The following is a 27,945-nucleotide window of genomic DNA, read 5'->3' on the forward strand; positions in this document are numbered from 1 at the left end:
CCCCTTTATATGTTGGTCGAAGTCAACGCTGTAGCGATTCTTGTTCATGACTACTTGTAAGCGATTACACCGATCTCTTTGTTTGCATACTTGGATATGTCAAAACTCCATGCGATGTCTGTATAACTTATTTGCATACTTGGATATGTCCAAAACTCCATACGGTCATATAACTTATTCAACATCCCAAACTTAGCAAAACTTTTTTTTTTTTTCCGATTCGTTTAACCTCACCTTCGCGGCACTTACTTATCACTTGTTGAACATAACATAAACAACATAACTTCAAACATAATCACATCCTTTGAGCTTACATGACTAATCTATGATGCAACTTAACGCACAAAAATACGGGATGTAACAATTATCATATGCAAAAGGCCTGCAAGGAGTAATACATGAATCGAGGGAACAACCTAATGCTTCTAACATAATTAAAGCTGCATTTTAAGTTACCTGCCGCATGTCATGCAGGGAAGAGATCCACCAGCACCTTTCTTACCATCTATAAACCGCCGCCCAAAAGAAAATAACTTAATACCATATTAACTTGAGTAAAGATGCAACAAATGAGCCACTTGTTTTTGAATTATTTTTAAGATTAGAACAAGATTCTCATTCCCAAGGAATCAACACTAAGATTAAGTTTTTGGTCTAATTTCTCATGCAAATCAAAAGGAAAATACCAGACCGTCCAAAATTGGACAATCCATATCCAACATTAATATTAAGTGAAAAGCAAGGACAAAAACTAACCAGTCTTTTGACGAGTTACAAATTTTGTCTTTTTATGGGGCGAAGGTGATTTTGTAGCTGGTCTCTTTTTGCTTGATTCTGTAAGAGAATGTTTTCCTTGAATAATCTGTTCCCATGAATGGGTTGATATACATGATTTACACCATAATTGTAGGCTACCAATTAGGAACTAATTTCACTAAATAATACTAACATATGCTATCCTAAAATAGAAGATTACAAAATATTACAAAATATATCTTACTAATCAGAATATATTTTTACATATTCTAACACACCGCCTTGGTCGAAGCGGGAGGTCTACGAACGGTTGGAGCGCCATGCGAAATCATCAAATAGTACGCGCGGAAGACCTTTGGTGAAAATGTCGGCAATCGATAACGGGACGGAACGTGCGGGACACGAACTTAAGCCACGTCTAACCTTTTCGCGAACAAAGTGAATGTCCGTTTCGATATGCTTGGTACGTTGATGTTGTCTCGGATTTCCGGACAAGTAAATGGCACTTACATTATCACGATAGACCAACGTTGCTTGACGAATAGGACAATGGAGTTCAAGCGACGGATTACGAATCCAGACAAGACTCGAGACGACATTAGCACCCTGCACATGCTGCCGGCACTTGACTTAGATAAGTAGGTTGGCGCTTGGAAGACCAAGAAATCAAGTTATCCCAGAGATAGACACAATAACCCGATGTGGAGCGTCGAGTGTACGGACATCCTCCCAATCGGCATACGTATATGATAGGAGTGGTAGGGGATTTGTATAAATGTGTGCCAAAGTCGATCGTACCTCGAATGTAACGCAAAATGCGTTTTAATGCTTCCTATCTTTGGACCTTGGGGTCATGCATAAACAAGCAAACTTGTTGGACGACGTATGATATGTCGGCCGAGTGAATGTCAAGTATTGCAAGGCACCGGCGGGCAGCGATACTTCGTAGGATCCTCATACGGGGGGCGGCAGAAGCGGCGAGTTTGCCACTTTGAGTCCAAGCAGGTGGGGCGGGGGCTTACCTTTGTGACATGCTGCACTTTCTGTCAAATATCCTCTGCATAAGAACTGCGAGACATAAAGAGGCTATTGTTGTCCACAGAAGCTATGATCCCAAAAAATAGCTCGACGGACCCCGAGTCTTTCATTGCAAATTCCGTAGCTAATTTGGACATGATCTTAAGTACGAGAGAGTACGAAGATGCGGTTAGAATAATATCATCCACATATAACAAAATATAAGCAATATCTTTCCCACGACAAAAGATGAAGAGGAGTTGTCGGATGTACTATGGGAGAAACCAATGGTTGCCGCATATTCGGCAAAGCGCGATACCAAGCCGTGGTGCAACGGAAACCATAAAGAGATTTACGCAAGAGACAAACATGATCGGGACGAGTGGATCCGAAACCCCAAAGGTTGATACATATAGACAATCTCGTTCAAATTGCCGTACGAAAAGCATTCTTTACATCAAGGCGGTGAATGGGCCGAGGCGAGATAAAGCAATAGTAAGAACCACACGGATAGTTGCCGGCTTGACCACGGGACTAAACGTCTCGTCACAATCAACACCCTCCCGTTGAGACTGCCATCACCTACAAGACGGGCTTTATGCCTCTCGAAAAGAACCATCGAGATTTCTTTTTATGCCGAAAAATCCATAAAGGCCAACCGAATAATATTAGCATTTGGAGGACGAGGGACCAACTCCCAAGTCTTACTATCGATAAGAGCATTATATTCATCTTGCATAGCATTCTTCCAATTCGGATCATTAAGGGCACCAACGGTTCGAGGAATGGGGGAGATGGAATTGGTGGTGACAACAAGGGGCTTGATTATGGTACTTGGAGTTGGGCTTAAAAATCCCATGTTGACTACGTGTAGTCATGCGATGCATGGGTGGGTGGCTGGCAGGGAGGGGGCTGCTGCCGTGGTGGGGCAGTGTGGGAGAGGAAGGGCGGCGGCGGGGAAGCTGCCGTGGGGGCGGTGGAGGGCGGACGCCTGGCGGTCGGCGATGAAGGAGAAGAGGTAGGGGGAGATCGGGTGGTGGGTTGCACGAGAGGGAGAGGCTGTATTGGGGAAGCGGCGGCTGGTCATGCAACAAGTGGATTCTCGATGGGGGAATTATCATCATCCAAAAAATCATATGAGGTAGGAGATAGAGTAGGCATTTGTGAAAAAGGAAAGGAATTTTCATCAAACCACACATGCGAGCTATGATTATTTTTTGGCTCGATAAGTCGTAGCATTTGTACCCCCGATGGTTGGAAGGGTATCTAGGAAGACACATAGGAGTGGACCTAGATTGTAGCTTATGAATTTGTGTGGAAGGGAAGAGAGGAAAGCATAGACAACCAAAAACTCGGAGATGAGAGTAGGATGGATTCTTTTGATAAAGAATGTGAGTGGGTGTCTTATATGCTAAGAGTTTGGAAGGGAGAATATTGTGTAGGTACGTGGCCATGGCCAAAGCGTGATGCCAATAGGAGGGGGGCATAGATGCATGGGCAAGGAGTGTACGAACAACATTATTGATCGATTTTATTTTCCGTTCCGCCTTACCATTTTGGGGGGAAGTGTGGGGACAAGAAAAAGCGGAAACACATCCGTTTTGTTCACAAAATTTATGAAAAGGACCATTATCAAATTCACGCCCGTTGTCACATTGAAAAGTTTTGATTTCTTTTCAAAGCGAGTGCGAATGAAATTAGGAACGACAAGAAAACATCATAAACACAGGGACTTTGTTTTGATTGGAAAAGTCCAAAGAAAATTTGTGTAATTGTCAAGAAATAAAACATAATATACTTGTATTTGGATGAGGTAAGAACAGTGCGATCCATACATCATTTGTGAACAATATCAAAGGGCATAGTAGTAGTTGAAGAGAGTCGTAAAAGGCAATTTAATTAATTTCCCCGGAAGGGAAATGACAAACATTGTTTCGAGCCTTATTACATTCAATCAAATTACTACTACGTAAAGAACTAAGAATAACATCCCCTGGATGACCTAAACGGGAGTGCCGGATATGAGGAGAGATGACACTAAAAGCGGATGGTGCGAATGGCGAGATGGCTCGAAAATTTGGGAAGAATGGATAAAGATCACCGAACTCTCACATCTCGTGAGTTTGCTCCCCGTCTGTAAATCCTTCACATTAAAACCAAAGGGATCAAATTCAACAGAAACCATATTGTCTATAGTAAATTTACGAACAGAAATAAGGTTTTTGATGAGTTTAGGTGCATGTAGGACATTTTTCAGTTTTAAAGAGGATTTACTTGAAGGGAAGCTTGACCATAACCACGAATTGGAATCATGCTACCATTACCAACAATAATGCCATTATTTTTGCTCGATTGATAATAAGACGAGAGAGTACCTTGGGAGTTGGTCATATGAGATGTGGCTCGGTGTCCATGTACCAATTCTGTCATCGGGCGGAGTCAACGACATTGTGTGCGTAGCTTGATCAATATACGTGGGCGCGTACCCGCCATGTGATGACGAGCCGACGAGTAAAACATTTGTGGAGGACGAGGACCAAGAACTCCCTGCGAGGGGGGACGGCGCGGTTCTTGCCCGCCACGCGGGGCGCCGCCATCCCCGCCGTGGGGTAGGGACAAGGTGGGGTGGCCACAGGTCCCGGCCCCCAAAGCCCGTGGTGGATAATACCACGACGGGGCCGAGGCCTTGCTTCTTCTTTGCGCGGCTGTGCGGTGATGCGGCCCCCCGCGCCCATTGCTGTCCGTTGCCCCGATTTGTAGCCACCGGTTGTTGCGGTTGCCCGGCCACCGCTACCGCGGTTGTTTTCTGCCCACGATTGCGAAGTGCCACGATTGTGGGCGTTATTTTTCGAATTATGGGGTCACTCCATTACCGTTAGAAATCTTTGAGGAGTAACGTTGTGGGAAACAAGAGCGGCCGGTTGGTAGCGTCGTGAATGGCGTCCTCGGCATGGCTATCTTCCTCAAGCTCAAGCATCGACGGACAACATCAAAGACGGGAGAGGAGTACGGTGCTGCACCGTTGTGCGAAAAGTCTTATATTCGTCCGACAACCCTCGCGAGGCGAGAAGCACAAGTCTCGTTCGTCGGAAACTTTGTGGACCGACGTTGGCAAGGTTGTGCAAGAACTTTCGGCTTTGGTGCGGTGGCTTTCACATTCGGAAAATCCACCAATTTGGTGTTGGTGAACTTCTCATCAAGAGCGAGAGCCTAGCCGATTTATTGTCCCGAAAAGATGAACAAGGCGGTCCCAAGCCTCGGCGGCGGTGTCCTGCCGGATGAATGATCGTGTTAAGAAGATCATTGGATATGGTGCCATAAATCCATTGCCGAACAATGTCATCCGGCCGTTCCCATAGTGCCTTAGCAGCAAGTTTCTCGGTGCCGATGGCCGTGGTAGCACGGTGGGAGAGGCGAGGAGGTAGGATATGGTCGATCACCAGTTGGCACGACAATGGAGCTTGAAGAGGTAGCCCGATTGTTGTATTGGCTTCCTTCGTAGTCAAGCACAATAGGAATGCATGATTTGATATTGGTGACGGTAGTCGCAGGATGCAACTTGGAGGTGTCAGCCATGGAGAAGAGGAGGAAAACGAAGAGAGAGGGTGGGAGGGAGGGGGTCGGCGGCCAAGGGGGGGTTGGCGGCTGAGGGGTAGGGTTTTAGGATGCTAGGGTTTTTAGGAGAACCTAGTCTGATACCATGTAAGAGAATGTTTTCCTTGAATAATCTGTTCCCATGAATGGGTTGATATACATGATTTACACCATAATTGTAGGCTACCAATTAGGAACTAATTTCACTAAATAATACTAACATATGCTATCCTAAAATAGAAGATTACAAAATATTACAAAATATATCTTACTAATCGAATATATTTTTACATATTCTAACAGATTCAGCCTAAAAAACCAGGTAGTGTTAACCCGCTTTCCTGCTCAAGAAAACCAGGAGACAAGAGAAGATCAATAACTACGAGCTACCTTCTTTGGTGTCTCCTCCTCATCAGACTGATCTTCATCACTATCATCTTCGTCCTGAACAGAGAATAATCAGTAATACACAAGCTATATTATGCAGAAGATAACTTATTTTGCATTGCGATTAATGCTTCAGACTCCTAAAGAACAAGGTAGATTAATTGCAAGCACCAGAAGATGAACTAGCTCAAATCAGAGGCAGGGTTCTGCCTTTCAACATGCAAAACAATCTGATAATCAGTTTGATGGCTGCAAAAACAATGCCCAAATCTGACAATTCCATTTCGGCCTCTGTTTCTAGAACCAAACAGTATCTGTTTTTGGCTACTCAAATATATGCTTAGTAGCAAAGAAAGATAATAAAACGGTTTCATCCATAAATTTTTACGGGGATGAAAGCCCCTAAACTACTAAGAGTCAACCTTTGTCAAACAATTGTTTTCCAGCACCCTTATCAAAAGAAAAATCTTGTTGAAAGATTGTTTTCCAAGACCAATTCTTTTAAAACCAAATCCACACACACTATTCTGAATACCGAAGCTCAAAATCTTAAAAAGCTTACATCTTGAAGATCACTCAAGTACCAATGTTTGAAAACATATTAAAACAATTTGACAGGAAATTGTTGAACAAGTACGAACTGGTTTTTGTGTTTACCCCAGATATGTACGAACCTTTAATGATAACATATGTTATGACAATACTATAAAGCATTGAGCATATATTAGACAATCATACCTCCCTCATCTCAGAATCACCTTCATCCTCAGACAAATCATCTTCATCACTGCTCTCATCTCCATCATCCGCCTTTGCACCTTTACTAGGTTCCGCTGCCTTCACCTTCTGCTTAGCTTTTGCAATTAAACCTTCATCACAACTGATTGCAATTGTAAGGGGTATTTCCTCATCTGCTCACAATTAAATATCAATTAAGTCATCGCCTAATCCATCGAAACATAACTATGCTCAAACAAAGAAGATCTTTACTTACAATCGTCAGTGTCACACGGAAATGCAGTCAAGGAAACAAAAAGAATTTGAAAAATATATTCCTTTTAATGGAAAAGAAGGGAATTGTAGAAAGGTAGTGAAGCTCATATCAACAAATTATAGAAGCTAACAGACAATGAAAAAAGATATTGCTTGAATAGGTTGGCAGCCTTGTATCCAAAGAAGTAGACACTGCCATTTTTCCAGTTGTGTGATAGTTCAAAGTCTTTATCAAACACCAGGTCAAATCGTTGTTGAGGCAGCTTGTCTGAGCTGAGTGTTCCAAGAACAAGCTTCTTTCTATCAATAGTCACAAACAAGGATACAGGTTCTGATGCTTTATCCATTTTCGACTCACCGAGAGATGCCTAGAAAAAAAGAATACATTGATAGAATACTAAAAACAGATGCCTACAGGTACTGCAAGTGAATTTGCCTATCGCGTGGTACCTGTGAAAGATGCAAAATCATGTCATCTCCAGGCTGTACAGATAAAGTTTGTCCACTTTTCACCTCCGCGCCTAAATGTAAGTAAATTTAGAACAGCTGCCCTGTATAATTCCAATATAAAGTGGGAAAGAAACACACTATGGATGAAGTATCAACAGCAGAGCACACATAAAAGAAAGATATGTTTTTACAATACAGTTATTAAACAAAAGTACATTTAAATTGTATATGAGATCCAATAGAACTTCTAATGTACTGGGGTTCTTAAGCTGTGATGATATCAAGAAGACACATGGTCATCAGAGTAAAGCATATGAAGGAACACCAAATATAAAGTACAAAAAATGAGGCTTCTTTGCATCAAACACTTGAGAAATCATTTCCGGGGTTCCAAGCAAACCCCTGATATCCGAAAGAGCTAAATCAAATACCCTACTCTACCCTCCTATATAGAGGCATGGAAAATGAACCCAAAGGACAGAGTGATGACAGAATCTATGGCCAATTTGAAACACTAAAGAACCATCTTTTTTTTTTTATTGTTAACACTAAAGAAGCATATTTCAGGAATATCTTGTACCTACCCACCATTATATATATATAGTCAGCATTGCACTACAGCACAAGCATTTTCTAGCTACTTGATCGTCATTCTCTACCATATCGATAATGAAAAATAATACTGAACTGGAAGAAGATACATAGTCCCGGAAGCTATACAAAATAGTAGTAAATAACAAAAAACATGTAAGGGAAATTACGCTCTATGTCTACTGGGAGAAGATATTTCGCCATATCTCGAGTTTATTACCCCATACTTGTGTATAAACACATTTTTTATACTATCATACATAATGTATAATGCTTTCCCCAAGGTATAACGTTGTATATTGGGCTACGCGGCATAATATTTTATGTTGGGCTATATATATTTTGAAAAAACTAAAATTTGCTCAATGTATATATACTTTTAGAAAATTCAAACAAGGACATGGGTCAGTCATCATATACCATAAACATGGCGAAACGAAATTATCAATCAATAACATGGGAGTAACATTAAGGACAAAAAACAAAATATAAAGCAATAAAGATTATCAAAATAAACAGAGAAAAAGATTGAGTAAGAGTCTCTACCCCAAAATTCCATTGCTGATTTGATAAAAGGTAGAAAGAGAAGTCTAGGATTTGTAATTTAGGATGTACTATATCTTATCTCTATCTATTACTTATTATTAGTGTCATTAGCTCGGGCCTAAATCGAGGTTAAAAATTGAATTTGTAAATAAGTTTTAAAAAAAAATCTGCTCTTGCTTCTCTATTTTTGTAACATCAGCTTGATACTTTTAAAAATATTGTTATATGATGAAAGCAAGAAAGTTAACTTATAAATAAATATAAATAATTAAAAGTCTTTGTATAATTATAAGATACTTTTGTAAACGTTCTTTCAAATTAAACCACGCAAATTTTTTTACTGAAAAGTCAATGAAATTAAATTGTTCTTACTTTAAGCTTTCTTTTTCATTTTCTAAATTTAATGAACCATTTTATGAAATCTGCATTGTAATAACGTTTTCATGTCAAACTTAACTATTTTGTTCTAAATTATATAAGATATTAATATCTGATATTTCGCATAACATTTTAATATTAGAAAAAGTAGAATATATACTTTTTACAATTAATTACATTTTTTTTTTCAAACATCTTCAGAATACATATAAAAATAATATTTATAGTAAGATTTGTGGTCTAAAACAATACTTAGAAGGCGTTTGGCCACAAAAATCAAATATTTTCACTCTGTTTGGAAATTTTGAAGTTAGAGTTGTGTTTGGTTATGGTTTTTGCAAATAAATATTTGGTTGTCTGAATAGTAGGGTTGTCAAAGTTGGCCCAAAAGGTGATGGCCCGCCCAAAATTTTATGGGTTAGGCTCAAAATAATTTCATACTGGGCTGATTTTAGCCCAACCCAACATAGCCCATTTTAAAGTGATCTCCAACTTAGCCCAATACTAGCCCATTTTTAAGATTTACTTAAATTTGGGTTTATTGCTTGAGATTTCCCTTTTTTTTTTATTTTTTATGGATACACTTTTCTTGTATCATGTATCTTATAAGTTTGTGGTATGTTTAATATGAAGGGAAATATTTTTCATGAAAATATGTTTTTCTCAAAAATATTTACCACGGAAAATATTTTCCTCAAAACAATTTTTCACAAAAAATCCGCGAAAATAATTTTCAAGAAAAATATTTTTCTGTGAAAATGTTTTTCTAGAAAATAGACCCTTCAAAAAAACTGGGTCAAGTTGGACGGGTCATGACCCAGCCCATTTTTAGCCCAATTCAACCCAACCTGTTTCAGCCCAAGTAACTTTTGGGTCAATTTTAGCCCAACTCATTTATTACCTCAGCCCATTTTGATTGGGCCAATTTCAGCCCAACCCGCCCATTTGACACCCCTATCTGAATGTATTGAAAGTGAAAAAGGTGAAAACAGAGTTTTAGGTCTTCTCCACATTCCAAATACAACTTGAGGTTGTATTTTGAATTTTCATGGCCAACGTGTTGATTTTCAAATAAAGTGAAAAAAAAAATCCGGAAAAAAGTGAATAATTCTCATTGCCAAACGGGTCCTTAGATATTAATGTGGCTATAAATCATGGGTAAAGGAGAAATTTTAAGTTAAGTTGTTTCTAATTATAGAAAAGTGACATTTTATTTGAGATACACTAAAATGAGGTGCTACATAAATTGACATAGAAAACCGAATATATAGTTGTTTTACATAATCCTTTCCAATAATCAGAGTGGCGCAGCGGAAGCGTGGTGGGCCCATAACCCACAGGTCCCAGGCCAGAAACCAGGCTCTGATATGACTTGCTTCCCTAAGGCATACTTTTTTCCTAATTTCTCCTAAACATATTTCGACCTTCATTTTGGGCTCAACAAAATAGGCCTATAAACCCCAAATTTTGGGCCACGCTATAAGAGTAGCTTCCCAAGTCATTCCTTTCTCAATGGGTCATTTGCACTTTTGACCCTATTTTGTGCTGGTCTTTCATTTTTGTCTCGCATAACAAACAACTTTTTGAGAAAAGAACATCGCTGCCCCCGTAATCAAAATAATTACCCAGCCATACTAATATTGTATATAAATATATGAGATGGTATTATATTCATTTATTCAAAAGACATTCTTCTCTAAAAAAGACCTCTATAATATCATCACCTTACATACACATAATGTGATGGTATAGAATGTGAAGAATGTCAATCCTTTAATGAAATGACTCAGGCATCCACGATACCATCGCGGTACATAAATATATTGAGATAGTATCACGGAGCACTGATTCAGTTCCTCTTAGTCTTCCATGATACAATCATGATATATAAATATACTGCGACGACATCATAGAGGAAGGGTTTCCGGCAAGGGGTACTGGGGTAGATATTTTCCGCCGGTTAGTTAAGAAGAGAAATTAACTTAGGAGGTGGCATGAGCGGATAAACGTTTTACATTTTTGGGGTATTTTGTGTTGTTATCCCTAATTTTTTCACAAAACATAAGGTTGTACATCTGCATCATAATATCATACAAGTTATATCCTTATGTCCCCACTAGGCATAAATTCGATTTTAAACGGCAAAAATTATAGACCAATCCATTTGAAGGACAGACCGTGCAATTTCTACTTTTTCTATTTTTCTTTTAAATTTAAAAATATTTCGACATTTTTACTTTGGGCTCAATAAAATGGGCTTCTGAACCCCACCTTATATTGGGCCACGATCATTTTTAACCTTCCGATATACAAGAGTAAATCTGGACCCTTCAGTTTCTGTCGGTTCAAGCAAAGATAAGTGTAGTTAACTTCAAAAGTTTCCTCTTTTACAGGGTTTCAACAAGCAGCCAACACGGTTTACAAAGAAAATTTCGCCCTTGAGGTATTTTTTTTTCTCTTTAATTCTTTTTATTAATTATTATTGTCTTAAAGATTTTTTTTTTAATAAATTCCTTATGTTGTATGACCTAATTTTTTTGATTTTGCTCTTCAAATAAATTGTGTAGAGAGGGTTTCTTATTTTATTAGCGAGAAATTGAGGTAATTTTTCCTTTTATTGTACCATGGTTTAAAGATTGTTGGGAAAAAAATTTGTTCTTTTTTACTCCTGTTTTAATGTATGTGAACTCATTTGACTTAGCACGGAATTTAAGAAAGTAGAGAAAGACTTTTAAACTTGTGGTGTTAAATGAGTCGCATATATTTTGTGTGGCTGTAAATCATTGCATAAAGGCAAATTGTTTTTAAATATAGAAAAAGATCATCCCTTTTGACACGGACTAACAAGGAAATAGGTTCACATAAATTGAAACAGTGGGAGTATATCTTATGTTGTATGCCCTAAATTGTTGATTTTGTTCTTCAAATAAATTGTTTGGAGAAATACTTTTGTGTGGTTTTTTTTGGCTGTAGGTCTGATTCCTTTTCTTTTTTTTCCTTGTGAATATTTTTGTTGAATTTTGGTTAATGTTAGGTCTAGGTATCCTTGTTTCCTTTTTCATGGAGGACCCATTAAAAGATGAAATTTTTAGCATTTTGTCTCAATGTTTTTAAAATTTGTTGTGGGGTTGGATTTTTTTTTATTATTTGTTGAATTCTGGTTATTGTCAGGTCCAGGTATCGCCGAGAGTCTATCGGAAACAGCCTCTCTACCCCTCAAAAGGTAGAGGCAAGGTCTGAGTACATCTTACTCTCCCTAAACCCCACTTGTGGGATTACACTGGGTATGTTGTTGTTGTTGTTGTCAGGTCCAGATATCCTTGGTTCTTTCATCACGGCGGGCCTGTTAAAAAAGCTGAAAGTTTTAGGATTTTGTGCCCTTTTTTTGTTGTTGTTGTGGGGTTGGGTTGGGCTGAAAGGAGGATATCATGATTTTCTAGCAGTTTTTTTGGAATTTCTGTTGGGTTTTTCCTGGGTGGTCTTGGGTTTCTTGTATCAACTATTTAAAAAAACTGAAGCTTTTGACCTGGAAATTGTTGAATTTGTTGTTTTGATTGGGCTGGATTGAATAGGGGCTCATGTTCCGAGCAATGCGAATTTTTGGTGGTTGGTTCTGATTGCTTTTTGTGTTTTCTTGTTTTTTTTCCTTCGGGTGGAAAAAATGAGTGTAAAGGGCTTGTTCTTTCTAGAAATGTGAATATGTGGTAGTTGGTTCTGGTTATTTTGTGGGGAGATTTTGCCGAGTTTCTTATAATGTGAGGTCTGCATGCTTTGCTTCATTCGTCATGGCACACCAATAACTTTTTGGCGTTATAGTACCTTTTGAAGTTTCAAGCTTTCTTAATTCCGGAAAGAAGTTATGGTTTAATCTTTTGTCCAGAAATTTTTATTTTTTTGTTGCGGGGTTAAACTTGGTTGAAAGGAACTTCATGTTTCTATCAGCTTTTTTGAATTTCTGTTTGGGTTTTCCTGAATGGTCTTGATTTCTTGTGTTACCCGAATAAAAAAGGTAGAAGCTTTTTTTGGCAATGTGCCCTTATAATTTTTTAATATGTCTTTTGATTGGGGCTGGATTGAATAGGGGCTCATGGTTTCTAGAAATGTGAATTTGTGGTGGCTGGTTCTGATTGCTTTTTGTGTTTTCTTTTTGGCTAGAAAAATGAGTGTAAAGGGCTCATGGTTTCTAGAAATGTGAATTTTGGTAGTTGGTTCTGGTTATTTTGTGTGTTTGCTTGATAGTTCTTATTTTGGGTGGAAATTCGCGGAATTTCTTTTGACATGAGGTCTCCATGCCTTTCTTCATTCGGCATGACACACCAATTAACTTTTTGGGTTGAAGGTTCAAGCTTTTTTTCTTTTTCTTAAAATTATTTATGGTTTAGTCTTTTCTGTCTACATACTGTAAGCTGATGATTTCAATTATTGGGAGGAGAAATTTGCTACCAGGAAAATGTTAGGATATTATTGTATGGAATGGTTACGGTAGTTTTTCTTGCTGAAAGCTAATGTAAAATTGGTTGATAAGAAGCATACTATAACTCAAGTTCGAAACCCCCTGCCTACGACAGCAGGGGATTTGCCTTCTGGGTCGAGCACGTCGCACCGGCCTTGCCTAGTGCGGTTACCTCTCCTGTGTGGTTTGCGAGCTATTGCACAGGAGCTGGGCTTACCCTATGAGCACCCAAAAGGGTAGCGGCTGCGGGTTCCCATGTCATCAAAAAAAAAAAAAGAAAGAAGCATACTATAACTCATCTTTTTGAGGTGGGAGGTGTCACTTGGGATCCATAATTTGAGTTAATTCAATACTGTAGCTAAAATCAAACTAGTTTGGTCAGCTCCTGCTTGTCTTGATGGGAAGTTATCTGGGTTGGATTACGTCAATTGGAAAATGTCAGCTTGGACATAATTGATTTTTTTTTTTTAATTTTTTCTCTTTTTGAAATTTTAATGAGCTTAGGCTTTAGTCACATTCTTGTTTATGGATTGATTATTTTGTGAATTCTTATTTTTCTCTGTTGGACCGGACCTTTACCCTTCCAAAAGCCTCTCGGTGAATTCAAGTCCTTTAATCGCTTAAAATAAGTTTGCATTTCGACTTATATTAATTTTGTGTCCGCACAAGTTCTCAATATGTAATAGTTTTTCAAAGAATATCTCAATGTTCTAGTTTTCATTTCTTGTGTGTTGTGTTACCTCGAGATTATTTCTGCTCTAGATTACTTTTGTGTTGTGTGATTAAAATGTTTGTGAACAGATGAGTTATAACATTACATTTTCTGTGCGTGTTTTCAGTTTGAATATTGTGCAGTTGTAAAGATGCCTCGTTATGATGATCGGAGGGGAGATAGCACCCGTCTCTATGTGGGCCACTTGTCTTCACGGACCCGTTCACGTGATCTGGAGCGTGTATTCAGTAAATATGGGAGGTAAATTCTTTTCCAGATTCTTGATGCATCATGCAGGCCTTTGTATAGGCCATCACACTGTCATTTGCTTTTTTACTGCTTTTGATGTTGGCAATTTGTCATTGAGCAACTGAAATTGCGCAAATGGCGGGAATTATTATTACAACCATGTATCTTTAATGGGGACTTTGTCCATCTACCTTAAGTTCAATGCATGCCTACCCATGTTGCTTCTTCTGTGAATGTTCTTCATATAACTAGAATGGATGGATAAGTTTCCTTTTGTTGTTAGAGATTGTTGCTTCCTTATTTCAGATCTCAAATCGATGGATCACCTATGCTTGTAAAATTGGAAAGAGGGTACTGGCAGAAATATTTCTGCGCTCTATTTAATCAATTTATGTGATGTACTAGATCATAGTTGCCTGCTCTATGTGTTCCTATGTTTGTTGGTCATAAAGCTGAAGTTCTTATTTCTGTTCTGATCTTGGTGAATAACTCATATTCTTACTGTGCGGAACTTCTTAGAAATGCACAATTGGTTTAGTACACCCGCAGAAAGTCAGTGGAGGCTTACATTTTTAAGTCTCCCATCTGTGTGTGGGAATTTCGTTCGAAGCATATGTATTGCTCGGGTATCTTATCAATTATTATATATAAAGGAAAAATGTGTTCCAGATGCTTGTCAGTTTAACTTGAATGATCTTGTTGACGGTTTATAGGCATTTGCCTGGCCTGAAGGTCAATCTTGAGAGGGTGGCCTTGGTGGAATTGATGGAAAGTCTTGCCGGGTTTTAGGAGACTTCGGTGATTCTTTCTATAATGGCCTTGGTGGAGTCTTGCCCGGTTTTAGGAGACTTTGGTGGTCCTTTCTATAATGTCTTTGCGTATTTTTATGGAAATTCCCAACAATCTCAAACTGGTGTTTAGTTCGTCTTGAGGGGCAAGTGTTCATGAAACTTCCTTGCTTAAGTAAGTAATGATGGCCTTACTGTTTCTGGCAAACCATTTCCGCAGAGTACGTGATGTGGACATGAAGCACGACTATGCCTTCGTAGTATGTATTCTCTGTTTTCCCTTTTTAATGTTTCATTAGTTTCCATTTTTGACCCCCTCAACCATCCCTGCCAAAAAAATCTTTTGTTTGCTACACAACGTGTTTCAACAGGAATTTAGTGATCCTCGAGATGCTGATGATGCAAGATACTATTGTGACGGCCGTGACGTTGATGGACGCCGCATAATTGTGGAATTTGCCAAGGGAGTAAGTATTCTAATACCAACACCAAAAAAAAAACAAACCAAAAAAAAAAAAAAAACCCAAAAGAAATGAAGGTAGGCTATTCTTGTTTCGACACACCATCAAATTGCTATCCTGGATTAACCAATGTGAGCTAATTGTAGTAGTAACTGTTGATCATTGCCTGATCCTTATTCAAAAAATTAATTAAAAAATTGCTGAACTTGGTTCCCTGTGGTACATCTATGTTGATTAAGATTTCGGATAATGTTTTTTTTTTTTTTTCTCTCTAGGTTCCACGTGGACCTGGTGGTTCGCGTGAGTATCTTGGCAAAGGACCCGCTCCTGGGTCAGGCCGCTGCTTCAACTGTGGCCTTGAAGGCCACTGGGCTCGAGATTGCAAAGCTGGGGATTGGAAGAACAAGTGTTATCGATGTGGAGAGAGAGGTCATATAGAAAGAAAATGCCCAAATAGTCCTAAAAAACTCAGGTACTTGAAACTCTGAAGGGAGTAGTGCTTCTCTATTTCCCTTTCCTAATCATTTTCCTCTATGAGCTTGTTGACTTTGTGATATTCATGCAGTAGGCGCAGTTACTCACGGTCACCTGTTAGGTCTCGATCACGGTCACGCTCTCCTCGTCGAAGTTACAGCAGAAGCCGCAGCTATAGGTGAGTTTTGACACGCGTTCAGGTGGCATTCATTTGTTCTCTGGAATTTGCTATTTCCTCGGGTGTTTGCCCATTGACTTCACTTGCAAATACTAAAGTCATTATTTGCAAGTTAAATTTGGCCATCACAGTATTTGCAAATACTGTGCTTTAACTAATTTCATTCACGAAGCTTTAAACTCTTTTCTAACTAAAATTCTGGTGCAGATGCAACTTTTTTTACTTCCGAATAATATTTTTCGACTTCAACTTCAGAAACTCTTTTCTTCAACTTCAATTAAATATTTTTGTTCAATGGGTAGAAATGTTTCTGAGCTCATTCCTTTGTTCTTTCAGTCTATCAAGATCCCCCCCACCAAAGAGGGAACGAGCCGACCAGGTGAAGCGATCAAGAAGCTACAGTAGGAGCCCCGAGCCAAGAAAAGCAAGTCCAAGTCCTAGCCCTAGTCCTCCACCCAAGACGAGGAAGCGCAGCCCAACGCCCGAAGAGGGAAGCCCTATGGAAGCAAAGAGCCCTCTCTCACCAACTAGAGAAGAAGGTGCCTATAGCCAAAGCCCGAGAGAGAGAAGTGCAAGTCCTTTAAGTCCTAGAAGGGATGATAGCCCTGCTCCTCCTCGAAGGTATGATGACAGCCCCGCTGAAGCTAATGGTGGAAGTGGAAGCCCAAGTCCCAACCAGAGGAGCCATGTAGATGATGACGAGGATGAGGGTGAGTTTCGTAATGAACCCTCTGGTAGAGGGAGCGAATCGCCTTGAAAGGCACTCGTTTATGGAATCTACTGTATGGAAGAAACTTGGTGGGATGTTTCTGAATGAATTTTGAGCACTGGACCTTGTGAAGGCCTAATGAGATATACTTGAAAGAGTTGACTTATATCTATATTTGGATTGCAAGTTAGTACTATACTCGGTATATTGATGATTTCTTGTTACTTTAATGGCTTTTTTTTTTTTTTTCTTTTTTCAAAAAATATTTCAAATTTTGCACGAGATTTTCTTTCATTTTCTTCCAGAAAATTTCTTTCAATCAAATATAAACGGTTTGCATGTTTAAACGGTTTCAACCAAATGAGTCATGGTTTGACAATGGATACTTTGGATCGCTTGTTATTACCGCCTGCCTGAGTGAATTATTTTTCCTTAACTGAAGCATTGTATCCTTTAATTATTTATAGGAATTATGACAAAAGAAAAGAGATCATATTCATGCCTGTAGTACCTTTTACTTAAAAGTTTGTAAGTATGGAAATCTTTCTTCAAAAAGTTGAGAAATTGTTATGAAAAATTTCATTTTACGTAAGAATTGATGCTTCGATGTTTTAGCTAAAAATTGGTAAAACTAAGGCTGCAGAGTACTTATTTTCCCTCATCAATGGTATAGGTGCTCGTTTCAAAATTTTCATTCTTTTTAGGACGTATGGATTGGACAATATTTGAACCATCCATTTACATATAAAACCGGTTCAAATCGTATTCAAACAATTAATCTGCAAAGCCTTTTTGGTGATTTTCGATTCTCAATGGCAAGTTGCTGGCGTCTTAGTACGTTTAGATGAGATAACAGTTTGCATGTTTTCCTCAGTTCACAGTTTGACGATAAATATTTCTTTTTTCGTAACATGGTCTATAAGAATTCATATAGCCAAATATCAACTTATATGATACTAAGACGCAGCAATTATTGTTGTTATCAACATTCGTCAGATTCAATAAGTAATTCAATTAGAGGTGCTTGTTTGTCAACTTTATTTGGGGCAACTGAGGTAACTACTTGTAAGATATTTGGCTGAAAGTGAAAAATGTGCTATAAACGAAGCAGACATTATTTTTGTCTTCCTCTAGTTGTGTTCTTTTAAATTTCATGCCCATAACTCTGTCACGTGATACTCGAACAGAAAGAAACTTACTTTGAACAAATGCACACATGACAAAATCTCTATAGTGCATTATCGTGTCTTCTACTAGTCAACTTGGTCGATGATCACTACTAAAAAATCTCTATTTTCTCACTGATTTTTCACGAAAAATATTTAGTGGTTATTGCTCGATGAATGTTGGTGGGAAAATTTTTAATAGTAGTGTTTTTACACGGAAAAATTAAGATGTTTCTCAACATTTCAATGGTAGAATTGGTAGAATAACTTTGTTTAGAGTCCAAGTTGCCTTATATAGTACTTCTATTTCCTTAATTTATTACTTTAAATATTAAAAGCTGAAAATAATTGAGAACTTACCTGTGGCCTCAAAAACCTTAAGCAACCGTTTTCCTTCTTCTCTCTTAAATTTTCTCACACGATTTCCTTTTTGGTTGGAAAAATAATTCATGTATTAGTAGGATTTATAGTCAAATATATATAAGAGTAAATTTTCCTGTTTTGAGTTAAAGTAGGTTTGTACTGTTATAAATAGGATTGTTGCTAGCTATTTTCTCCAATGGCGTCTTCAAATTCCAACCAGCAACTCCTCAACAACACTCTTTCTTCCACACTTCCTTATGCCGAAAATGTCAAATGTCTGATCCGCCAAGACCACCTTTCTTTAATGGATATGTGCCCTTCACTTCAACCTAAAACCGCCACTTTCACTCACAACTGACTATAACCGCACAACTTTGAATCTATTACAAGTTGAAGGCATTGTTCCAATGGTCTATAAGAACCATTGGCGAGTAATTTGAGTCATCTCTTTGGTCGTGATCCTCCTCTTTATACGAAACGTCCATCAAACCCTAGACAGGAGAGCGTAGAAGTCGAGGATTATGGTAGAAAGTTAGTACATAGTTAAGTGTTTTTTTTCTCTCCGCATTGGTAGAGCAGGATTCCAGTCTGGAATACCTATTCGTACCCTTATTAGTAGAAGTATTATTGTACTATCATTATCCCATAGACCGATGTGTCTTTTACTTTGGTTAATTCTAGAGCTATAGAATTGCTTTTCATGACCATTTGGCACACTGCTGTCACATCAAGAGATTTATGACGTTGAAATACGAAGGGAAGTAATCGACATTCAAGTTGCAAAATTGCATGTCTTTAATATTAACACAGGAGCAGAGGAAAGATTGGAAGCTTTTAGACCAATGGACTAGAAATTGAACTTTACTGAAAACTTTAGATTAGTATACTAAAGTTTTACGTTTAAAAAAAAAAAAAAACTTCATGATCAAATTTCACACCACTTGATCTAAAGTTATTCGGAAGTGATAGCTCAAATTCGCTGTTCTTTCGCTTGTGTAGTGTATGGTCATATTTGCAAAATTTTAAAAAAATAAAGGACAAATTATAAACGTCTCTAAAGAGGCTATTTCTACACTTCGCCTAAAGATTTTATAGATGAAATTGCACGGTGTATCCTTCAAAAGGGCTGGTCTTTGATTTTTGTCGTTAAGTAGCCAAATTTATGCCTAGAGGAATATAAATTTTTTAAGGACGAAAACCATAACTTGTAAGATATTAAAATGCGAAGATATTAACTTATGCCCTGCAAAAAAATTGTTGGGTCATTTGCGCCTTTTTCTCCTATTTTGTGCCAGTCTTTAATTTTGCCACTCAAGGCAAACAATTTTTTTAGGGGCATAAGTTTATATTTCGTATCATAATATTTCATAAGTTATATCCCCCGCCCTTAAACAACTATGCACTCTAAAGTTCAATTTTGAAGAAAAAAAAAAATTAAAGACTGGCCTATTTGAAGGGAGAATCGTGCAATTTCTTCAAAGTTGCTTGTTATAAGGGACAGACCAGCATAAATAGGGAAAAAGTGCAAATGACCCATTTTATAGGGGAAAGAGTCGAATATACCCTATATTTTCAGATATAATCCTCGTTATACTTCCGGTTTAAATATATCCTTTACATTATATTTTCGGTCCAACTATACCTCATCCATTATAATTGGCATAATTTTGCCGGTAATTTAAACGGAGAGACACGTGTCAAGTTCAGAATAAAATGACTCACCCTCCCCTTCCTCTCCCTCCCACAATTTTAAATACCCAATTTCTTTGAAAACTCACCCGTCTAATATTGGGAAGAAAAGTGAGTCATCTAATTCTGAGCCTGGCACGTGTTTCTCTAATATTAATGGCAATAATGTGCCAAATTATAATAGAAGGGGCATATTTCGAACGAAAGTATAACAGATGGGTATAATTAAACTATTTTTGATAGTAGTACAGGGGTATGTTTGACCCTTTACCGCATTTTATCTGGCGCCAATGGCTTAACCAATCCATAAGAAAATCCAATGTCTCTTTCCCTAGCTATGGTGGCTCTGCCACGTGTCGCCACCGTTCCCACGGCGGCGAAGGCGAAGCAGCCACGTCAGAGACCAAACCCAAAAACCCAAAATGCTAAACCAAATGCAACCACCAGTGTACCTACCGTAAAGAAAATAACTTCAGGGTTTAACAGTAGAAATAAAGAACCTACGTGGCAGTGTGTCAAGAATTGTGGTGCATGTTGTAAACTTGAAAAAGGGCCAAATTTTCCTTCTGCTGAAGAGATTTTTGATGACCCTTCTGATGTTGAGGTTCTTTTCTTCATTAATATGATAGATTATACTACATTTGTCATGCTTTATACAGTATTTGAATGGATATGAATCTTTTTATGTCAATTCAATTTATGTATTATATTTCTAGTAGTAGAGAAAAATAAATTATAGTATTAGCTAATTGGACAGAGTCGTCCGGTACCTGTTGCTAGTGGGAGGTAGCAACTTTTCCTGGAATTAGCTGTGGTGCGCGCAAGCTGGGCCGGACACCATGTTTACCAAAAAAATAGTAGCTCGTTTGTCCTGATATTTTTTGGCTACTATAGCGAATTGTTGTTATAGAGAACATATAATATAAAAAGAGGACAGCCTGTTGCACTATGAACATACAATATAACATAACATGAAAAATCGGTCGTAAAGGAAACTTGGCCGTTTTAGTGGAATCTTGTCATAGAGGATGCCTGTTAGAATCCATAATCCATAAACTCAAAATTCTAACTCCCCTCTGTGTAGGCGCTAGCAGCCAATGTAAAATTTGTCAATTAATGATGCATCCTCATAGATATGAAATGAGGTTAAATTAAGAAGTATAGATTCATATAGTCGACCCCAACTTGTTTGTGACTAAGCCGTAGTTATTGTTGTTATATTTGTTGTAGTAAAGTGTCAAGATATGATTGCATTTAGTAAGACAAAAAAGTTATATTTGACTTTTAACTTTTAAGAGTGGAATGATTAAATAAATTTGAGTTCTTAAAAGTTGTGATATAAGTACTAGATTTTGTGTAAAATATTTTAGATCTCCAAAATGAACAGATTGTTATTAACAGTAGATTTGTGTCAACATTTTGGGATATCTAAAATGAAAAGAATATTATTCTAAGTTTGAGGCTTTTTATGCGGAATTTTCTTCTCAGTTATTCAACAGCTTGGTGGGTTCTGATGGATGGTGCATACATTTCGATAAGAGCACAAGAAAATGCTCCATTTATGCAGGTGAAACGTTTTTTTTTTTTTTTTTATCTCCGATGATTTTGTTTTTTGCTTTTGTTATACAGTATTGGTCAATTTCTTGAATTATTATTTTTCTCGTTGCTTTAGATCGTCCATACTTTTGTCGGGTGGAACCGGACATCTTTGAGACACTGTATGGGATTGAAAAGAAAAAGTTCAACAAGGAAGCTTGCAGGTAATCTATAGATGTTGCTCATTTACTCATTAGCTGCAAACTTTGTTAAAGCTCGAGCCTTAAACGGTGAAATTCTATCTGTTACTGATGTTTTGATTAAAAAATTGATTCGATTGTAGTTGCTGCATAGACACAATTAAGGCGGTATATGGATCAAGCTCAAAAGAGTTGGAGAATTTCAATGCTGCAATATGGAGTTCGACTTAGTTCTGCCTTCGTTTTTCTGAGGTAGTTTTTTTTTTTTTTTTTTTTTTTTTGGTGCATTAGATTTTAGGTCAAGGTGCTTAAGTCACCAGGTTGCTTTTACTGTCTTGGCAGATTCCGAATTTCGAGTATAATTCTTTTTCCTCTTGTTGGATGTGGTTGCTAAAGGTGTCTCATCAGGTAAAACATAGCATCTGTTCAGTTTGCTCTTTAGTTTGTACCTAATAGGTTCCTTTTTTTTTCCGGTTTATAGTTGGTGCTATTCACAACTGTATGTGTGCTCATTAATACATTCTGTTTTGCTGTTGCCTAGATAGGTCCTTATATTTCCATCAGCATATTGATATACTCAAGTCGGAAACGTTTTTAATATCTGCTATAATCACTTCTGTAAAATCTTAATTTATGTTAGATGTTTTGACAATATGATTCCCAGTCATAGAACATAACAGACAGAAGCGCATCCAAGATTTGAAGTTGGTGGGTTTCTGCGACATTCTCAAGTTAATTTATAGCAATAACTGGGTTCACAATCAGCAACAACAACATACCCAGTGTATTCCCACAAGTGGGGTTTGGGGAGGGTAGGATGTATGCAGACCTCACCCGTGAACCCGTATATTGTCACTGGCTCCGCCTCTGATAACAAATGTTTACATACCCACCCAAATTGTTAAATTGCTAGTCTCTTTTGCGAGCTTTTCTAACTTACTAGTATCTCTAGTTTCTCAAGCTATTGGGATTGACATGAAAAAACTTTAGGCTTTTTTAATCAGGTTTGTACTCTTGAGTTTCAGGTGAATCATTTTGGTGGTTTTACCTGTCAATCAGTTTTTTCCTGCTTGTTGCAGTGGCTAGGCAGATCGATGAATCATCGTAGTTGTCGGTTAATATGATGTTCTATCGCGATCAGTTCTATGCATGCAGAACAAACAGATGCGCTGCAATTGAATCTGGAACACTCGAAATCTGATGGGAAAGCACAAATCTGTAACCTATTGTAAAGTGAAACAAATATCGACTATAGATGTTAGTGAATTAGCACGGGATCATCTTATCGAAAGAACTAGAATACAGGGATAACAGTAGCTTCCATGAGTAGACACCTATGTTTTTTCTAATGTCAGATTTTATTGTATGGCCAATTGTTCCCAGAATTTATGGGAGGAAGCTGTGTTGGTCACTGTATTGCCTATATCAACTGCTCTTCTCATCACTTAAGGTTTATGTACCATCTTAACTGTGTTAATGCAACTTAACATCCATATATATTTTAGCTAGGTACGACAGATTACCTTTTGATTTACCAGATAACTTGTGTTACGTGTATGATACTCAATATAGTTGGAACTGCATTGATGGTTATCCTCAAGTCTTAAGCTTGTATAGATACTTCGATTAAGTGGTAGTGAGAATTACGGTGACAATTACATTTATAGTGCATTTTTGGTGGTTCAAACCGGGCCATCTGGATATCGATCAAGGCCTGATGACTGTTTTGGTTCTGGTTTTCTTTATCTTCTTTCTGGTGCAAAAGGGGAAATTGGCAGAGGCCACTTCCCAAGTATTGCTCCCTTCTTCATGTAAAGGATTCGTTTGTGATAAAATAAGATGCTTTTCCACAACTTTTTCCTCTTTCTCTTTGACATGGCGGTTTGCCTCTTTTTCTTAAAACAGATTCCATCCAAAAAGAGTAAAATTAACCAAGCCAAATATACGTGTTTTAAGAGTTTGTCAGCAAATGACTAAAAATAGTCTGAATTCTCTTAATACTATGGCAAGATAGCCTTATTATAACGAATTCTCTTAATACTATGGCAAGATAGCCTGAAAGGAGCAGAATGTTATACAGTTGACCCAACTACTTTGGAATTAAGGCGTAGTTGACATACAACATTATTTAAACATGTTTTACTTTCATATTAAATAATTGATAGGTGAGCATCGGACCCAAAGACCATACTCTCTGCACCAGCAGATTATCTTCCTTCTTTTTACTCCTTTTCAGGTAATTCATGGCACAACTTGGGGGACGGCCCGTCCCTGGACCCAGCTAACGCGGGATGCTTTGTGCACCTAACTGCCGTTTTTTTTTTTATTTTTTTATAGCACCACTTCTCCGAGCAGAAGCAAAAACCCTTCATTGTGTGGCAGTCAGTCTTGAGTTCTGTGATATTCTCATGTCTGATCTTCCCTTTGAGTCTTATTACCTCACTTGGTATGATAGAAGCTATGGCGATGGTGGTCCTTATGGAGAGCCACTTCCGTCCAACTAGCTAGCGGAGTTTGTATCCTACTTTGCTGGCGGCTGGGGAGATGATGCTGTACCTGGCTACGTAAACGGCTCTGAGAAATCAGATGACCTGTTTGCAGGTGAAGTAATTCAGCATGGCAGCCATAATGCAGATGATTCACAGGCTGTTTACATAAGCAATCAGTGGTTACGGCAATTGGATGGCTACGTAAACGGCTCTGAGAAATCAGATGACCTGTTTGCAGGTGAAGTAATTCAGTATGGCAGCCATAATGCAGATGATTCACAGGCTGTTTACATAAGCAATCAGTGGTTACGGCAATTGGATGCTGGACACAAGGATGACGACTATAATATTTACCATGCGAGGCAAGTGTCTGAAGCTGCAACTGCTGATAGCTGGGATGAAATGGGACTTGTGGAGAGCATATTTGGTGACTGGCCTTTATTAAAGCTAGACCTGGAAGATCAAACTGAGCCTGCAGTAGCTTGATTGTATCATCTTCATCTTTGCCAAGAAATAGTTGTACTCTCCTTCCTGTTTTTCAATCCACAGATTCAGCATCACAAAATCTTCTCCATTTCACACTGTAACACACAATCTAAGAGGTTGTTTTATTCAAGGCAAAGCTAGTGCAGTAATACTAGTTTCATCAATGAATCCTGCTAACCTTCTAAAACCACCAACTAAATATATCAAGGTAGCATCAAGAACATAATGATCCTTCTGGTACTTAGGGAGCTCTTATTCCACTGGCTGATTTTTTCTTGACTGTAGAACAAGAGGCTCTCCATCAAGAAGAGAAAACAAACGCCTGCAGTTGCTAGTATTGTTTATCACTTCCCAATAAACTATTTAGACTGCAGAAGTCACAGAATTGTAGGGATAAATAGTACCTTCATGCTTAATCCAGGCACATATCATCGTGTTAGGGGTTTTGAGTAGATGGACTAGTCATCCAAGCAGCATCCAAAGTAGTTTCATATTTCTTACCACCTGTTGGCTATGAATGACGCAATTCATAGAACGACGGTGGCACATTCTAGAAAAACTAAAGCTCGAACGAACAAGCGAAGCACACAATTGGACAATGCTCATTCTGAACTGAGTTTTTTGGGTTAATCTCACTAGAACCATTGTTACTCTCTCTTTCTTTTTTTTTTTTTTTTTTGATGAAGACCATTGTTACTCTTTTCTCTTAGTATGGTGACTAATGTTCAATTGCCAAAGCTTCATGATTTACGCCCAAGCTATCTAGCAGCAATCCAAATCCTTATAGATTACTCAGAAATCCCCTAATAGTCTCAGCAAAATACTCACTTGATAACTTTCTAGATTAGAAAAATGTTAAATGCCACTGCTCGTTGAACATGATTCTTATCATCCATTTGTAGCAGTCCCCTTACAAGGATAAACAACACTAGAAGTGCATTGCCCGCCAATCAGATTTGCCAAACCCACAACATAGTGCTCGCCGATTTGCATTTCTGTTCACACATTCCTCCCAAAAAAAAATAAGGCAGTCTAGTGCACAAAGCGTCCCGCGTTAGCAAGGTCCGGGGAAGGGCTGCACCCTAGGGGTGTGAAGTAGACAACCTACCCTAATGCAACCATTAGTGACTGCTTTCATGGCTCAAACCCTGACCTATAGGTCACACGGAGACATTCCTCCAACTTTGAATACCACCAGGGCCAGTCACCTTGTTCCACAATCTTCGCCTAATGAGCTAACTTTTGGAGTTGAATTAAGCTCAAGGTCCATTTTCTCAACAATCTATTTGCACTCGTGCTGTTGTCCAAAGTCAAAATGGTTATCCCTGATATATGTCAAGAAGAATCTTGGCTCATATCAAAGCAAAATTGCACATCTACTCTACATTACTATTCACTGAAATCAATTTCTTCTACACCAAAGCTTCTCATGTGATCCACCAGAATATCCACCAAATTAGCAATTGATTTATTACGTCCCATCGATAAGTCTTCAGCAGTAAACCGAAAAACTTGATTACTTATCTCGATCCAACTATAACCAGGATCCCTTTTAATTCCTTTCTCTTTCATCAGCTTCTGCACTCTAGCTGCCTGATCCCAGTATCCTAACCCCACGTATAAATTTACCAGCTGCAAGTGAGTAGACGTGGAACCCGGTTCCAGTGCAAGCCTATTCTCTGCAGCCTCAATCCCCAACCGAAAATTCCCCTGAAGCCTGCACGACATAAGCAAGGAACCCCATATAACACCATTTGGTTGAATTGGCATCTTCTTGATAAACTCCCGAGCCTCTTCTAACAAACGTGCTCGTCCAAGAAGATCCACGATACATGAATAATGATCTAGCTCTGGCTTCACACCATAATCCACCATTGAATTAAAGTAATACATGCCTTCTTTAACAAAACCTGCATGGCGGCAAGAAGATAACACTCCAAGGAAAGTGATCGAATCAGGTCTCACTTTTTGCTTCTTCATTTCCTCGAAAAGTTCAATAGCTTGAATTGCATGTCCTTGCTGTCCATATCCGCAAATCATCGAGTTCCACGACACCAAATCTTTACTCTTCGCATTTTCAAAAACGCGAAGAGCATCCTTTACTTCCCCACATTTACAATACATCGACAAAACGGCATTCAGAACGTGTAAATACGAATCAAAACCCGTACAAATTATTTGGCAGTGAATACTCCTACCATGACCAAAACACCCGTTACCCATACACGCGCTCAACAAGCTCGAAAACGTGAATTCGTTAGGTTTCAACCCCAATCCCTTCATACCCTTATACAGTTTCAAACACATATCCAACTCATTCTCTTGTGCAAAACCATTTAACATAGCACTCCAAGACACAACATTTCTCACAGACATTTCATCAAACACTTGGTAAGCATCCACCACTTCTCCAAAACTACTATACAAAGATATCAAAGAACTACCAACATAAACATTGGATAAAAACCCATTAACAATCACTAAGCAATGAACTTGAATCCCTATACTAAAATCTTTTCTTGATGCACATAAACTCATAGCATTTGATACTAAACTAACCCCAATTTTAGATCCTTCTGTATGAAGCCTAAAAAGCAATGAAATTGAATCTTCATTTGAATTCAAAAATGACAGTTTTTTATTCAATGGGTGTCTATAATTTTGTTCAGAAAAAGATAGTTTTTTGTCCAATGGGTGTTTATAATTTTGTTTACAATCTGTTTGAATAAAGTCCTCAATGAGTTGAAGACAATTTTGGTGTTTCTTGGTAACATTTGGCTTTGAAGCTAAGATATCAATGAATCTATGCTCTTTAAATGTCCTCTTTGTCTTGGTGACAATTTGGAAGGGAAGTGATAAATTTCTTCTCATACCATAACGAAAAACTAGATTGCTCATTTCTCCACCAAGTTTTAGGATGATGCCAATTTTTACGGATTTGTGGTAAATTCATGTAAAGATCAAATTAAGCGCTATTCGTTAGGAGTGAACATTGCCTTAGAAAATAATGTTGAAAAAATAAATATCCTTCTATCATGCTTAATTAATACTTGTACTATATAATAGTACTATATAACTTTACATAGTAGGAAGGAGTGCCTCATAAATTGATTGTCAAACTTATCACGTACAATATCATGCAAATGGTAGATATTTATTGCAGGCGAACAACGCCGTGTTAGACAGATTTAGAGTAGGCAAATCAGTGTGTCGATTTTCTAACAAATGAAGGTCATAATCATAAAGAGGTTTTGATACTCTAGAGTTATGTATTTAAGGA

General features: G+C 38.1%; 4 protein-coding genes across 6 annotated transcripts; 2 read left to right on the top strand and 2 right to left on the bottom strand.

The window, feature by feature from the left end:
- Nucleotides 1–452: 452 nt before the first annotated feature.
- Nucleotides 453–8,347, bottom strand: LOC132057985 (histone deacetylase HDT1-like). Its single transcript, XM_059450559.1, has 8 exons — nt 8,335–8,347; nt 7,198–7,268; nt 6,893–7,115; nt 6,749–6,763; nt 6,493–6,668; nt 5,751–5,811; nt 757–834; nt 453–505 (listed from the first exon to the last, which is right to left on the bottom strand). The coding sequence occupies exons 1-8, from the start codon at nt 8,345–8,347 to the stop codon at nt 453–455; spliced, it is 690 nt and encodes a 229-aa protein (XP_059306542.1).
- A 2,663-nt stretch (nt 8,348–11,010) lies between these two features.
- On the top strand, nt 11,011–16,966 carry LOC132057211 (serine/arginine-rich splicing factor RS2Z33-like). 2 transcript variants are annotated; one of them, XM_059449696.1, is made up of 7 exons: nt 11,011–11,155; nt 14,005–14,138; nt 15,135–15,174; nt 15,286–15,381; nt 15,651–15,847; nt 15,941–16,027; nt 16,364–16,966. In XM_059449696.1, the coding sequence occupies exons 2-7, from the start codon at nt 14,029–14,031 to the stop codon at nt 16,782–16,784; spliced, it is 951 nt and encodes a 316-aa protein (XP_059305679.1). In that variant the 5' UTR covers nt 11,011–11,155; nt 14,005–14,028; the 3' UTR covers nt 16,785–16,966. The 2 variants fall into 2 exon arrangements, with proteins under 2 accessions (XP_059305679.1, XP_059305680.1); XM_059449697.1 differs by having other exon boundaries at nt 15,944–16,027.
- A 3,209-nt stretch (nt 16,967–20,175) lies between these two features.
- LOC132057212 (uncharacterized) lies at nt 20,176–22,979 on the top strand. Of its 2 annotated transcripts, none has more exons than XM_059449698.1 (5): nt 20,176–20,558; nt 21,443–21,521; nt 21,627–21,714; nt 21,834–21,942; nt 22,716–22,979. In XM_059449698.1, exons 1-4 carry the CDS (start codon nt 20,274–20,276, stop codon nt 21,919–21,921), a joined length of 540 nt encoding a protein of 179 aa, XP_059305681.1. In that variant the 5' UTR covers nt 20,176–20,273; the 3' UTR covers nt 21,922–21,942; nt 22,716–22,979. The 2 variants fall into 2 exon arrangements, with proteins under 2 accessions (XP_059305681.1, XP_059305682.1); XM_059449699.1 differs by lacking the exon at nt 22,716–22,979 and adding an exon at nt 22,033–22,140.
- A 2,341-nt stretch (nt 22,980–25,320) lies between these two features.
- LOC132057214 (pentatricopeptide repeat-containing protein At2g37320) lies at nt 25,321–27,711 on the bottom strand. The gene has a single exon (XM_059449701.1). It carries the CDS (start codon nt 27,561–27,563, stop codon nt 26,055–26,057), a length of 1,509 nt encoding a protein of 502 aa, XP_059305684.1. The 5' UTR covers nt 27,564–27,711; the 3' UTR covers nt 25,321–26,054.
- Between the last annotated feature and the right edge of the window lie 234 nt (nt 27,712–27,945).

The sequence above is a fragment of the Lycium ferocissimum genome, chromosome 5 (assembly GCF_029784015.1).
Source record: "Lycium ferocissimum isolate CSIRO_LF1 chromosome 5, AGI_CSIRO_Lferr_CH_V1, whole genome shotgun sequence".
Taxonomy (NCBI): domain Eukaryota; kingdom Viridiplantae; phylum Streptophyta; class Magnoliopsida; order Solanales; family Solanaceae; genus Lycium; species Lycium ferocissimum.

Bases quoted from the DNA above. Each gene is read 5' to 3' on its own strand.
- LOC132057985 (XM_059450559.1), bottom strand. The intron at 7,116-7,197 runs GTACCACGCGAT...CTTTTTTTCTAG, and splicing joins TGATTTTGCATCTTTCACAG to GCATCTCTCGGTGAGTCGAA. The intron at 835-5,750 runs GTAGTTATTGAT...ATTCTCTTACAG, and splicing joins GACACCAAAGAAGGTAGCTC to AATCAAGCAAAAAGAGACCA.
- LOC132057211 (XM_059449696.1), top strand. From the start codon at position 14,029: ATGCCTCGTTATGATGATCGGAGGGGAGATAGCACCCGTCTCTATGTG. The intron at 15,382-15,650 runs GTAAGTATTCTA...TTTTCTCTCTAG, and splicing joins TTGTGGAATTTGCCAAGGGA to GTTCCACGTGGACCTGGTGG. The intron at 15,848-15,940 runs GTACTTGAAACT...ATATTCATGCAG, and splicing joins AATAGTCCTAAAAAACTCAG to TAGGCGCAGTTACTCACGGT.
- LOC132057212 (XM_059449698.1), top strand. From the start codon at position 20,274: ATGTCTCTTTCCCTAGCTATGGTGGCTCTGCCACGTGTCGCCACCGTT. The intron at 21,522-21,626 runs GTGAAACGTTTT...TCGTTGCTTTAG, and splicing joins AAAATGCTCCATTTATGCAG to ATCGTCCATACTTTTGTCGG. The intron at 21,715-21,833 runs GTAATCTATAGA...ATTCGATTGTAG, and splicing joins TTCAACAAGGAAGCTTGCAG to TTGCTGCATAGACACAATTA.
- LOC132057214 (XM_059449701.1), bottom strand. From the start codon at position 27,563: ATGAGCAATCTAGTTTTTCGTTATGGTATGAGAAGAAATTTATCACTT.